We start from the raw sequence: 15,470 nt of genomic DNA, 5'->3' as shown, positions 1-15,470 counted from the left end.
TTTTTGGAACATTTACTATATTGAAGACAATATTCTATGTTCTTTACATATATTACATTTCTTAATCGTCAAAACAATCTTAGGATGTAGATGCTATTAGCATTTCCAAATTAAGTGACAAAAGAGGCAAAGAGAAGAAGAAGTAAACAAACTGCAATCCTGAGATATAATGTCCTCTCTCACTTGGCTCTTCTTTGTGCCCTGTTTACCAACAAACAAATTTTAAAAGCCATTTTTTAATTAAAAACAAACAAAACAAACAAAAGTTTCTTCTCCTTTACATTGCACATTGAGATTCATTTTAAAATTTATTGTTTCAAACCCATAGCTTCTTATTCCAGCAGAGCACCATGTCATCAAGACCTTTCCAAAATATTTATGACTGTAATACTTCATATTTCAAATGTTATCAGTGTTTCCCTACTGCTTATAGAATTTATTTCAAATTCCTAGCTAAGCATTCTATGTTCCTTAGAATTATTTCACTGTCTAATATTATTGTCCAATACTCCTCCACAAGTAGCACTCAAATCCCCAGAGCCCCTGCCACATTCCTTCTTGCCTCATCTTTTTCCTCAAATAGACTCAGAGGACCTCAAGGGCAAGGGTTATATCTTACTTTCTTTCTTCCTATTCCCTTTACATTTTTGAGATAGAATTCCAGAGTAAAAACAACAAATAAACAAACAAAAGGCAAGGAGAAGAGATGAAAAATGAATAAAATTTAAGTTGTCCTAATAAGTTAAGATGGTGAATTAAACCTATCTAGTTGTTTATTTAGAAAGGTATTTTACCTGTGTTTCAGAACACGCAGGAAACACCCTGTGATCATTTTAGAACATATCATAAAGATGAGAAAGAGAACCAAAAATTATGATAAAATAAATCATTTCCTATTTGTTTGACTCTTGTAGCTTTTGAAAATTTATTAATAAGGTAAGATGTGGTATTATGATGATGATACAAAGATGATCACATCATAAGCTGTTAGATTTCACAAATACTATGCAGGCACCAAGACTATTTTTTAGCAACATAGGAACATATTACATACAAAATACATGTTAGCTGTTAGAGCAAAATAGACAATTTGGACACAACCTGTTACTTGAAGGAATTTACAATATGAGCGAAAGAGAAATGTATATTTAAAGGGGCCATGGAGTAGAACACAAAGCATTCCCAGGCCAATTTCATAGAAATATGTTCCTTGTCCAAAAGCCACACACAGATGAGAGGTTAATTCTAGCCATAAAATATGAAATGTCATAGAGTAGTATGAAAACTGTAAACGCACATATACATGCATAGATGATCAGAAAAAGAGATAATTTTGTGGAAAACCATTTTCCCCCAAAAAAGGTAAATACAAAACAGATGTCCATATAAATCTAACCAAACCAAAGAGAAAAAAAAAAAAAAGGAAAAAAGAATAGGTTGGGGAAAAATGCTCACAGCAAGTTATTTTTAGCTTTTGTTTGAAATGAAAAAGTAAAACACAAAACTAACAGTGCTCTCTTGCTTTTGATCACAGCAAGAATTCTTCTGGCTATGGGCAAGAAGCAATAATATATATTACAAGAAATGTCTTAGAGTTTTGCCATATTGCCATTTCAAAACAGTGAGTACCTGAATTGACATGATTGCAGAAGCAATGTAATATCACAATTAGATCTTTTTGGTTCTTCCTTTTCAGATGATACAGGTAACCTTAAAAACTTACTTTTTTTCTTCTGTCTTCAAAAGAGAATATAAATTATACAGAAAATTGTTTTTAAAAAGTATTACCCCAATTCTACCAGTAACAGATATTAACCTTTAATCTGCACAAGTCAAATATCTGTGTCTGTTTTGTTCACTGATATATCCTTCAGCATCTAGGATATTGTCTGGTATATAGTAGACGCTCAGTAAATATTTTTTGATGACTGAATATGGGAATAGAATATTGATAGTGTTTTTGTTATCTAGGAGGGGAAAGTATGAACAAATCGAGGGAGGGACACATGTAATTTCAGTTCTTATGGACTGTGAATATACTAGTCAAAGGCTTATAATAAGAAATAGATCAAAAGGATTATTATCTCTCTTGAAGTTGGGCACAAATAGGCTACTTACATACCTAGATATACCCAGGTATATTATTTTGAATTATCAGGATAATAAATCATAAAACCATAGCGAAAAAATAAGCAAATATTTAATTGTGACACAAGAATTTTATGATTAGCTCCTCAGTTACTACAGAGTTTTTAACAACAGATTTTCTATTAGTCTTAATTTTGTGGCTAATGGGAATCTTTGTTTTCTCAGTGGCTTCATAGGTATTTTAGAGGGGTTTGGGGTGAATGTATATCTGGGTTGTAACTCTGACCCGATTTTAAACCAGTTTCTAAACAAAAATTAAAATTAGTCTCAGATTTAAATACATTGTGCCTTATAGGCTTATATCAGTGAACAATTAATACAAACTCATCACTGTGCAGACAAGGAAAATGTGACACAAAGAAATAAGGAACTTGCCACAAATTATTGCTAGTTTGATTCATAAAGTCTATACCCTTGGATCTAATATTTCTATTTCTCTGTATTAATCCTAGAAAACTAATGAGAGAAGTACAAAGATATTTACATATATGTTTTTACCCTTGGAAAAAAATTGTTAGTAAAAGAACAAAATACAAAAACAAAAAAAATACACACTATTGAATGATATATGGTAAATTAAATAAAGTAGGGGAAATCCAGACAATGAAACACTGGGCAACCATTAAGAATAAAAGCATCTAATTATATACACTGAGATGGAATGATGTTCATAATATATTGCAAAGTAAATAAATATAAAAGATCATTTATCATATGATTTCATTTTAGTATAGACTATTCTGCACATGTATATTTGTATAAAGAAACTAAATGCATGGAAATGAAATATAGCAGTGGTTATTACAAGCAAATATGGGCATTTGAAAAATTATTAGAGTTAGTAATTTTTGTTTCTAAAATAAATATCCATAGTATAATAAAAAATACTTTGAGTAAAATATATTTAATAGTGGCATTCAGAGATTATTTCATTCTAGTCAGAGAAGGAATGCTTTAGATCATTCCTTACCAAAATGTGTCCAAATGAGGAAAGTGTTAATTTAGTTGCCTTTATGAATATAGAGAAGCCTGAATGATTAAAAAAAAAATCACAGTGTACAAAAAGATTAAAAAATATAGTGTGTACAAAAACAAATACAAAGTTTTCAAATCTTTGCTACTCTAACTACAATGCTACGGTCTCAGCCAAGACAGGATTTAAAGTTTTGGATACCCAAGAAAACTTCAGCAAGTTACCTAAAATAAAATCATATGCACAGTGTTGTACCACCAAGATTGAAAACTTAAAACTAATTGTAAGTCATGTGTAGTCATGAAACATTTCTTTCCTATGGAAGTTTTATATGTACACACTGGAATCATCTTCCCAAAGGGGGGAAAATCTAAGGCTTAGAGAGGCCAAGAGGCCACACCAAAAGTAATTAGAGGAACAGGTATATGAATCCAGGTAAGCATGACTCAAAAACCCATGCTGTTTCTACTTACTGTATCTTGCTGTAAAATCAACAAGTTTTCTTACTGTCTGTCTCACTTTGATAGTGACTATATCAGCCAATAAATGTATCCCTATGGTACAGTCTATAAATATAGGAGACCCATGTGAGCAGAATCAGGATTTGAATCTGCATTCAAAATCCAGACAACAGAAGGAATTGCTCTACAGGAAGGAATCCCTGACCTCCTTATTGTCCTCCCCTATAGTCTTTCATGAGTCTCTAAGCCCTGGTCATTTATGCCCAGAAGAAATTTATTAGTACACTTCAATATCTCCCTAGTCTTTAGTGGAATGGATCTGCATGTAGAGGGACTGCAATATGGATAGGCTGAGAATTTCCCAAATCTTCACGTTTTGGTTCCTTTTTTCTTAATATAATCCCTTCAATTTATCTCTCGTCTCTTACATTTTTACTACAAGTCCCAAGAAGAAACCAGGTCACACCTTCAATATTTTGCTTCGAAATCTCCTCAGCTCAATGTTTAAGTTACTGTTTTGTAAATTCTATCTTCCACAAAACACCAGAATACAATTCAGACAAGTTTTTTGCCATGTTATAACAAGAATCACTTTCTCTCGTTTCCAATAACATGTTCCTCATTTCTATTTCAGATCTCATATTTCATATCCATATTTCTACCAACAATCTTTTCAAGGCAATCTAGGATTTTCCTAACACGTGTCTCAAACCTCTTCCAGCTTCTACCCATTACCCAGCTCCAGAGCCACTTCCATGTTCGTAGATATTTGTTACAGCAGCACTGCACTGCAGTGTGAAAATCTCTATTAGTTTGCTAGGGCTGCCATAACAAAATGCCCCAGTCTGGGTAGCTTAAACAACAAAAATATATTTTTCTCACCTTCCGGAGGCTACATGTGTGAAGTCAAGGTGTCAGCTGATTTGGTTTCTTCTGAGGCCTCTCTCCTTGGCTTGCAGATAGCCATTTTCTTGCTGTGTGTTCACATGATCATCTTTCTGTGCATGTTCTGATGTCTTTCTCTCTCTGTGTACTAATCTCCTCTTCTTATAAGGACACCAGTCATATTGGATTAGGGCCCACTTTAAGGACCCAATCTTAACTTAATTACATCTTTAAAGGCCCAACCTCTAAATACAGTCCCATTCTGAGGTACTGGGGGGTTCGAGCCTCAACATATGAATTTGGAAGGAACACAATTCAGCTCGTAACAGTAACAAAAGCAAAACTGATGCACACACACGTATGTGTGTGTATAACTTAATTTTATGTGACAACTTCACTGAGCTAAGGGATTCCAAGATAGCTGGTATCTCTCTGTGTGTATCTGTGAAGATGTCTCTGGAAGAGATTAGCATTTGAATTTATAGGCTGAGTAAAGAAGATCATCCTCACCAATGAGGATAGGTCTCATATAATCCACTGAGGGTCTGAACACAAGACAAAGGAAGAGGAAGGGCACAGTTACTCTCTCTGCTTGAGCTGAGACATCTGTTTTCTCCTGTCCTCAGACATAAACACTCCTGGGTTTTGGATCTTTGGATGCGGACCTACACACAGTTGCCTTGGTTCTCAAGTCTTCAGATTTGAACTGAATTCTACAGCTTGCAGACAGTTGACTGTAGAATTTTTTGGCATCCATAAGTATATGAGCCAATTCCTATAATAAATTCCTCTCTCTCTCTCTCTCTCTCTCTCTATATATATATATATATATATATATGTGTGTGTGTGTGTGTGTGTGTGTGTGTGTTATATAATATGTATAAATATATAAATATTATATAAATATGTAAAGTAACATAATATATAGTATAAAATATATTTTCTCACTAACATTTGATTATTCTGTTTTGAAAAACCTTAAGTAAGTCCAATTCAGTTCATATTTACTATTCACTTTCCATGTGCCACATACAAAAAGATGAATCCTCGGTTGAGACTAGTGGGATGCTAAGTGTTAATGGGAAAAACGTCAGGAGATGCATTTGGGTTCAGTGAGCTCTTTGAGCAAAAATACCTGAGAGTGAGATGTTCCCATGGTTATGTGGCAAGGCTGTATGTAAGTATGATAATAGTGGTACGAGAGAAAGAGTTGTAACAAATATTTATTATTGGAGGGTGAAATGTACCATGGATATCGCTGGGAGATAATGCTTTAGAGGTAGGTCTATACTTAAAAAAGAAAGAAAAAGCTTATATCCAATATAAATAAAAATTTGACACTAGGGAGAAATCTTAGAACTAGAAAGATGTAGTTAACTTGCTATTGAGTTCAAAAGTTCTTCAAGAATTAATAATTTCCATGCCTTATAAGACAAACTTCTTAACAATACAAATATTTTCAAAATAACAGACATTAGACTTTTAAATTTTTGTTTTTTACGTTACTCAATATATCTACTTTAATAAATGTCAAAGCGCTCTCCAAATAAACATGAAAAAATAAAATCCTAGATTTCCTTTTTTTTCTAGGCTCTTCTTTGGATTTTTCTTTTTCCTCCACACAGAGTAATAAGTGAAAATGGCCATCAAGATACAAAAGTAAAGGCTTTCAAACAACAAATCTATTACTTAAATTGAAGGATACAATTATAAAATTTCTATGTGGAAAAAAACCTGCCACCTTCATAGATCTGAATATGTTATAGACTTTCCTAATGTGTTTAAGTTCTCCAGAAATTAAATAATTTTTCACTCTATGAGAAAAAAAATAAAATGTACTAACAACAAAACTAAAGCAAAAACAAAACTGAAAACTAAAGCAGATTATCTCTTAAAGAAACTTTTGTTTCCTGTAACAGCTTTTAGATGAAACAGTACATACTAGCTTTTCACTAAAGATACATGACTACCACGAATTGAAATCTGAGGATAAAATTTGCTTCTAAAAAATCTACTCTACTGAGGAGAATTGACCATGAGAAAAATATTCTGAGGGCTTAATATTCTCTTAGCTGGACTGTTTTTTTGTATTGTATGTAGTCATAAACACTTTATATTAATTTTATTTTTATTTCTTTACATTTTAATACCAGAAAATTGTAAATATCCTTGGTAAAACTAGACGGTTTTCCATATTCTAGAAATTTCAACTCTAAGAAACATGAGCATAAAATCTGTGTCTGAACTATCTCTCTATTTTTCATAGTCCCTTAAAAGTGGTCCCTTAATCGATAGTGCAGAAATTGTCCTCTTGAATACTTAAGGCTTCCTGGCTATAAACATATTTTCCCCTAGATTCTACTTTCCCCTGAAGTTATCATTGTTTTTCCTTCATTTAATCCATAGCCAAATGTTCAGAAAGAAATTCTCTAGAGAAGAATTCACCATTCTTCTCTAACTTCTTACTTTTAACTTAACCAACTACAGTCTGATTTCTGTCACATAGTACTTTCAAGACATCTCTCATAATGGCCATCTCATGGCAAAATCCAATAAACCATTTATAATTGTTATCATCCTTGAACTGTCTGGAGTGGATATTCCTTGACAATCTCTATTCCTTTGACTTGGAGGAATCTACTCTTAGACAAGTACCCTTCAACTTCTATTTCTTCTCTTTCACTTTTGTGACTTCTCCGTAATATACTATCAAATGTTGGTATTTCCTAGGATTCCATCCTTAATCCTCTGTTCTTCTTTCTGTAAACCCACTCTCATTTTATTGCATAAAATATACCTCACAAACTGGCCCCAACATATCTCTTTTCTCCTCATCATATCATGTCTTCTGTCCTCCCATTATGCAACATAGCCTGAGTTCTATTCGCAACCTTTACCTTTTACTTTCAGACCTATTCTCTGATTGTGCTACTCCTCTTTTGAGAAGGATGTTCAGTGATTTGCCTGCCTGTAAAACTATTGCAATTTTTTTTCAATATACTATGAAAATATCACTTCATCTATAAAGGGTTTCTTGGTCCTACTAGTAATCATTAATTTATCTCTATTCAGTGGTTTTCCCACAACACTTTGGTCATATTCCTATTATAACTATTGTCAAATGGTATTTTAATTTTTTGAAACCCATTTATCTACCCAAAGTGAATGCTAAGTTCTTTAAAAGGAAAAACCACTTTGGGATTAGTACAACATAAAGAAATCACTACAGTCAGAGTTATAACCAAGGCATTGACTTTAGAATCAAACAAGAGTGAATTGAGTCTCAGTATCCACCTCTTCCTAGCATGTAACCTCATTGTTATCATCTGTGAATTGGGGATATCAACTAGATAATAATAATAATATATATTTTAAGTTTATGCATAGAATTTGTAAGGTGCTTAACACAGTACTTGTCACAAAGTATTTGCTAAGTCAGCTTTAGTTGTGATAATAATAATTCTCCTTCCAAATTTACAGACTGCCTCACTCATCACGGATATCAAAAAAATTTGGTAAACGAACTAATGAATGAATGATACGATAATGTAATTATCTCTTTTATGCTTCTTTTATGGCATAAGTAATTTGAGGAATTCAGTAAGCATTACTCCTACCATCAGAATAAATTTTAGGGCACAGAAAAAATAAATTTTAGGGCAAAGACATAATTTTCATAAAGCCAAATGCAGATAGAGATAGAAACAAAGATACACGAAAATAAAAGGCATTTTCTTTAATTCCCTCCAATTAATATATTTTTCATGGTTCAGTTTATCAAATAGGCTGATTATCACCTTAACACATAGTAAGATGCCTCTGATGGAATTTGGTAAGAGTAAAAAGTGGAAGAGAACACTATTGTGTGCTGCTATGCGCATGAGAGAGATTTATTCTGGGGGCAGTCTCTGGACAGGCGGTGTTCCTGAGACCCATTTGTGGAGAGAAAGCATGGAGGGCCTGAAATGTTATGTTTACTTTTCCTGCAAGAGTGAGAGAAGGACAGGATAAATGAATACTGGTACCCAGAGCAGGCACTGCCAGTGTCTTATAAAAGAAATAACCAAAGAAGCTATATCAATATTTGGCTGAGAATCACCCTGGATTTACTAACTCTGAAGTATCCATGAACCTACTCATATTGCCCTTGTTATTCTTTCCTCCAGTTGTGCTGCCCAGGTTCAGGCCCTTGTCACTTTCCACCTGAAATGTTGTCAAACCTTCTGAAGTGAGGTCTTAGCAGCTGATCTCTAGGGCTTTCCTCCACATGCCAGTCAACAAGTGTCACCTTCAAAGGCAGACTCCTTTAGCTCAAACCACTGCCTCAGATCTCTTTGGCTATTCATTCTTTTCAAGATCCTATGGAACCCCCTAATTTTGGCATAAATTAAGCTCTAATCTTTCTAGTTTTATCGCCTCACACCACCCTCACCAACTCTAGAGTCACCCTTAATTCTGGTTATATTAAACCACCCATAGTTTCCCAAAGAGGCCATTAAGTCTTATATCCATGTCTTTGCTTAAGTTATTCTTTCTTTTCAGAATGCTCTTCTCGACCTCACTGAGCTATTATTACATATGAGTTACATGAACAACAAAAGCTTGCCTTTTCTGTCAAGTCTTCCATACATTCCCATTTCCCATTCTGAATGAATCATTTGCTTTGTTAAGATTCCACTGTCCTTATTTCCTGTGTTCACACCTACGTTATTGTAGGTTAGGTTCATTAGGTACTTATGAATTTCTGATGCCTCTAATTAGTGAATTCCTTGATGTTGAGGTTTTAATTTCCTTCATCATCACTTGTCTAGGATTTCGCACACTTTCATGGTCTTATAAATATTTGCTGAATAACTGGAGGAATGTAGGATGGAGGCAGGGCAAAGATAGGACTAAAGAAGCGTTTCCTCTCTATCTTTAGTTGTATAAGTTACGAAAACTGAGTATGAACTCAGAAGTGAAACAATTCCTTAACAGATCAGTTTATATACATCTCACAGACTCAGATTTAAAGAGATATTTCTGGATGTAGTTTATGTAAAAATATCGGTTTAACATATGCAGATATCTACCAGAAAAAAATTAAAAAAACAAAACTATCAACTTTTCCTATGTGATTCTTTTAATCACTTCCCATATTTTTCCAACTTGTCTAAAGAATGACATTTTCCTGAAGAAAAAAAAAATAAAAATAGATCATTATGAACAAAACTGCAGAGTTTTGGTAATAAAACATCTGAATTTTAATACAATTGTGGTTTAATGCCATTATTAAGTACTCTGAGACACCACCATGGGGCAATTATCAGTCTCTCATTAGGGCTTCTATTTATAATTTTGGGTATTAAGAAGCATGTCAGATATGATCCATCTCTAAAATTCAAATGAAAAAAATAAAAAATAACTTCCACGGTAATGAACAGCGATAGTTTTCCCAAAGGTGGCCTGTGGAATTTTTCAGAGGAAATGAATTTGCTATGGAGAAGTTGAATTATGAAAGACTGATTTAAGCTATTAAGAAATTAAGTTTCTGGAATTTTTTAGCTTGTACGTATATCTTCTGTAAAGAAGTCTTATTGATTAAGGTAAGACAGTCCCAGTAAAATTTTGGGAAACACAATAATATGTTATTACAGCAGTACTTGAAATGAGAGTCAGTTACTATAATAAATAAAAACCAGCATTCCAAAATATAGTATAGAGTACAGTAATAGATTCTAAAAACACCTGCTTTTGTACTTCTCTAATTAAAAGCCACGAGTCTAGCAAATGTGTTTTTATTAAACAAGTTCCATGAGCTTTTTCATTCTCTCTGTTATATTTCTAGACTTTCTAGCTGACTGTGGTGCATACAATTGTCGGTGAGCGAAGCAAAGGTTAAGTGTGTATGACACAGATGAGCCCTGAGATTAAGGATATGCTATGAAATGCATGTGGACATTCATGATTTAAGCCAATGAACTGTGGCCTGAAATGATGTCACACGAAGCAGAGCAGTAAGTGGAAGGTTAAACCTACTTGCATCTCGGCTCATTAAACGCAGTTAAAGTGCAAATCCCCTCATTCTGACAGTAGTGATCACAAGGGTTCTCTTTCTGGTCACAGCGCTGACTTTTAAACCCCACAGAGCATCTGCAGAATTTCAGTAAAATACAGCTAAATAAAGCAGCTAACTTTTTATTTTTTGCCAAATATGTTTCAAATGTATTTCATACAGAGATAATAACATATGAATAACATTTTTCTCCTGTATGCTCTCTTCTTTCATACACACTCATCATATGCTACTCTGACGTGGTGGGATACAAAAAGCAGACTTGGGTCTTACGTGGGCATCATCCTTCTAGTCAAGCATTGGTAAAAGAAAATTCAAACTAGAAACCCCATAAGCCGAATGGTTTTATTTCAAGTTGTCCATTCGGACAACCAGGAATTTGGAAGGAAAAAATATTAAATTCCAGATTTTCTCAGGAGCAGAGAATCTCCAGTACTTTCCGAATGTTTAGAAACCCAGATTTGAGCCAATGTATTCCAGAGGAGCAAGGGGCTGAATAGGCTTACATAACACAACCCTATGAACCTGATACAAACATCAAATAGCATTTTACACTTGAAAAAAATACCTCAAATTCTTTTGAATAGAATGGCCTCAAGTACCAAAGTATTCGTACATATGATTATGTCTGGGTTTCACATATCTGAACACGGTCAATAAAATTAGAACAATTTTCCCTGACATTTCCAAGTTCAAAGATCTATGAATGTCTGAAATGGGTATGATGCTAAGAACTGAATGAACTCTTCTTTATGAAATCACTAGCAAATTGATGAACGAGGAGATTCTGTACCACAAGAACCAATGAAGGACGATACCTGACTAGAGATGTCCATGAAACATCCCTCTAAAATGTATTATCCCCAAGAAAGGAGAACAATAGAGCAGAGATTCCATGTACATACAAAGTCATAACATTAAATGCCCACAACGTTATATAATACTCACAGACACACAGGTACATTTGTCTCAGGGTCCAGCTGGCATGTGCCACCATTGTAACAGTAGCCATCACATAACTGACAGCTAGAGGCAATCTTTCCATTAGTGCAGCTGCAGCAACAGAGGGAAAAAAACAACTTATTGTTACTGGCATAATTATGGTTGAAAGCTGATGCAAACTCTCTGCAGATAATATTCTTCGTAGAGGAGTAATGCAGTGGCTGGCTAAAAAAAAATTTCAGAAAGACAGACTTGCTGAAGGCAGATTACATATATACACACATATACATATATATATATATATATATATATACGTATTTATAGATTTATATATATATAACGATGACACATACATTTTTTCTTTTCGTAATTTGCAACCCATTTACTTAATATAAAAGTTAAATACAGATAGATATATATGTGAAAAATATCCTCTAATGTCTGTCACTTAAACTTCAGGGAGACATTTGCATCAATATCTTATTCCTTTCTCACATAATTAAAATTTGGTTAGATTGGTATGATTATAAGTCACATGATCAAATACTCTGGAAGCAAATGCTTTAGCTATTCCTTCTAACCTGGAAAAACTGGTACAAAGAACTGTTATGAGTTTTAGAGTCCACATTTTATAAGAAAGTACGGAATTATCCTGTAGACACTTGTATCTCACAATTTCTCTTTGAATATGCGTTTTAATGAATGCATATTCATTATTTTCTAACAGAAAACAAACATGGAGTAGTTCATTGCAAAAATAAACAGTAATATTAGAATAATAATATGCAATATGGCAACAAAGTCATGAGGTAGGCTTACTTGGTAAACTGATGGAAATTATTTTACAGCACATTACACGTCTAGAATAAGAATAAACAAACACTACGGCTATTTCTATATGGGAAAAACAAGTATGACAATAATAGGAGAAACATAAATTTATTATTTGCCATGTTATATTTTTAAATACATATATACAATTAGATTGAACATTAAAAATTGTTGGGGGAACAGAGAGAAAAATGCATCGACATTCCAAATTATCAAGGGACTTCTTCTATTAGAAGTATGGTGATAGAATCATACATGCCTTGGCCCACATCTGAATTACAGTAGATCTTGCCAATATTCTGAGTATGAGATCATGTTAGTACGAGGTGCTATGAAGCAATCAGTGGTATCACAATAACTCCGAACATAACCTTGACAAAGAAATCAGGCTGCAATATCATTGATTGATCACTGTGATCCTTTCCATGATGGATGTCTACTGCAGTACATTCATCAAAGGGTAACTCCCAATGATAGGTTAGATGCCTCAAATAATTGGTTGGCAAGCTTGTAGTTCACTTATTTATACGTATCTATTTGACATCATGTGGCTGGTAGCGCTGCTAGAAATGCACTAAACCGCTTATCACTTTTCTAGGTGTTTAATTTAAAGATATTTTTAGGAGTCTGGATCGTAAAATCACATTTCTTTTCAAGATGAAGAGAAGCACTAGATGTGAAATGGACATATGTGAAAGTGCAACCAAACATGGGGAGGGAGGCAGTGGTTTAAAGTTTCTGAGATTTAACAGAGAATATCACATCCTTTAAAATCTATTAGAGGCATTCAAATATGGATGAGTCAAGCACACATTTAGTAGTATTGGTGTCTGATATGCTAAATGGCTCGGTGAGAGCCTTTCTTGCCTTCCGTGCCTAACCTCCTTGAAAATCAAAGAACAGAAAGTTATAGTTTCCTGTTCCATCAAAGGGACAAAATCAGAGAGCAAAAGTAACTCATTATACATTAAATGATTTCCCATAAGAAAGAAAACTATACATGGAATATCAACTTTAAAAGAGAAAAATAATTCTAATTTTATATTTCTGCTTCCAAGAGTAATAAAAGATGTTTCTTCTTTCTCCTGAAGGCTTTATTTGCATTGTAAATTGAGACAGAAATTTGTAGATATTTCAAATATGAAATACAAATTATGCATATCATTATAATGCAGTAGAGTACAGTTCATATTTTAATGCAAGTTTTCATCATAATTTCATTTCCTAGAGACATATGTGATACACACACACACACACACACACACACACACACACACACACACACACAGAGTTTGTGATATATCACTTTCCAAAGTTGTTCAGTACATGAAAATAATTCCCATAACAATATCACAAAGGTGTTATTCAGGCTATTCAAAATTATGAGCAAGTCTTTCTTCATCAATATTTACTTAGCTTTCCAGAAGAGAAAAAAGTATGCAATTAGCTCCATTTTAAAGATTACACTCATCACACTTGACAGAGTATCAATGAGTTGGCAGCTCATAGGCTGTGTATTAGAAACACACCTGACTATTGAGCATCACAAGTATACATAGTAGCATGAATTTTCCTATTTAAAAGATTTATTTTAATTCAGCTGTGATTTTGTTTTAATTTCTTTATTTACGAAACAGAGATTCCAATATCACTGTAAACTTCATTTAATGCCAGGATCAAAAGTATCATAGAAATGAAAGCAAAGTTGTCTAGTAAGTTTCAGAATATCCAAAGAATTCTGTTTGTATTGTTATGCTGATATGTTTTTATATAACCTATCTGATACATCAAGTATTATAGTCCTATTTTTAAACTTCTACTATCTACTCATAGTCAGTAACTATCATTTTTACATATATTCTTACAAAAAAGATGTTTAAAGATCAAGAACTATAATGTTGAATCTCAATAGCCTACTTAGGTTACAGGCTCAGGTGTTTCTCTGTTGGCAAAGCCAGTGTTCTCTGAATAGCAGACAGTGCTGAGGGCCATACGTCTTGACCTTCCTTCCTCATATGGAACTTCCCCATAAAATGGAAGCAGAATGTGTGTCTCTGATTGAGATTTTCTAAGTAGGAAACTGCATCTCACAGCCTTTCTTAGATGATGGTCCATGATTCCTTTTGTGAAAGAAATGGAGCTGTAAAGAAGATTCTATAGAACATCCCTGACATGGTACACTACATGTGAGGGAAAATGCATGCCCACTTATTGAAATAAAGTTTTGTCATGATGAAATTTCATCATAAAGAACTGATGGCCATAATAAGCAAACACAATTTGGGTAGTTTATATGAAAATGCGTTTTGCTTTTATGTTCTTATCAAAGGCATATATTTATAATTAGTCATATTTTCAATTACTTTAATTATGTACTTTCAAATGCACCAATTTGAGAGTTTGAGTAGACGTCATTTATGATGATAACACAGATCATATTTAGAGCACATTCTAAAATGAGAGTAAATAAAAAGAAAAAAAGTTGATGGTGTATGTAATAAAATTTTATTGGGCCTTGTTTGGCAAAGAAAAATAACTCAGGGCCAGTACCATCGCAGAGCTGCTGCAGCGGAAGTTGTGGCATGAACACTTTAAGGCATGCTTTTCTGTTTCATATTGTCATTTATTATACCTCTGAGAAAGGCAAGTGATAAGAGTCCAGTTCTTTATAAATCCTTCTTTTAAAAGGATTAAAAGAAGCTGTTAAAAGAAGTTTGGAGTGAGGATTGGTCTCTAACCTCAGTGACGCAATTTGTTCATGATAGAAACTGAATATCGTTCCCCTTTAGCGGTCATGTTCTATTTTCCATTTACCTGACCTTAAAGCCAAAGGGCAAAAGACAATGTAACCGAAGTATAACTTGGGCATTTTGTTTTAGTTGCTTCCTAGGAAATATTATTCCTTCTCCTTATTTTGGACCATAATGTTCAAAGTCAAATACAAAAATAAAATATGTTTTCCATTAGACAGGTCTTTTGCTTCTCCCCAAAAGGATCGTTTTCTAACAACAGAAAAGCAAACACTCACTGTTGATAATAATAATGAAACAATTAAAAGCCTGAGATAATTCTAACTTAGTAATATCACATATAGTTTTCTGAAGGTAGCATTTCACTATGTCCTTTCTTTCTATTAGGAATATTCTATATAGGGAATGATCTGACCATATTACGT

General features: G+C 33.5%; 1 protein-coding gene across 1 annotated transcript in view; it reads right to left on the bottom strand.

The window, feature by feature from the left end:
• The window catches only part of LRP1B (LDL receptor related protein 1B), a 1,793,989-nt gene that overhangs the window by 27,086 nt on the left and 1,751,433 nt on the right, over window positions 1–15,470 (bottom strand). Inside the window, exon 86 of the mRNA XM_033112843.1 lies at window positions 11,471–11,575. Within this exon, the coding sequence (XP_032968734.1) occupies window positions 11,471–11,575 (105 nt within the window). The remainder of the gene's footprint in view (window positions 1–11,470; window positions 11,576–15,470) is intronic.

The sequence above is a fragment of the Rhinolophus ferrumequinum genome, chromosome 8 (genome assembly GCF_004115265.2).
Source record: "Rhinolophus ferrumequinum isolate MPI-CBG mRhiFer1 chromosome 8, mRhiFer1_v1.p, whole genome shotgun sequence".
Classification (NCBI taxonomy): domain Eukaryota; kingdom Metazoa; phylum Chordata; class Mammalia; order Chiroptera; family Rhinolophidae; genus Rhinolophus; species Rhinolophus ferrumequinum.
The sequence above is the reverse complement of the archived record's forward strand: the minus strand, read 5'-3'. Positions and strand labels throughout refer to the sequence as shown.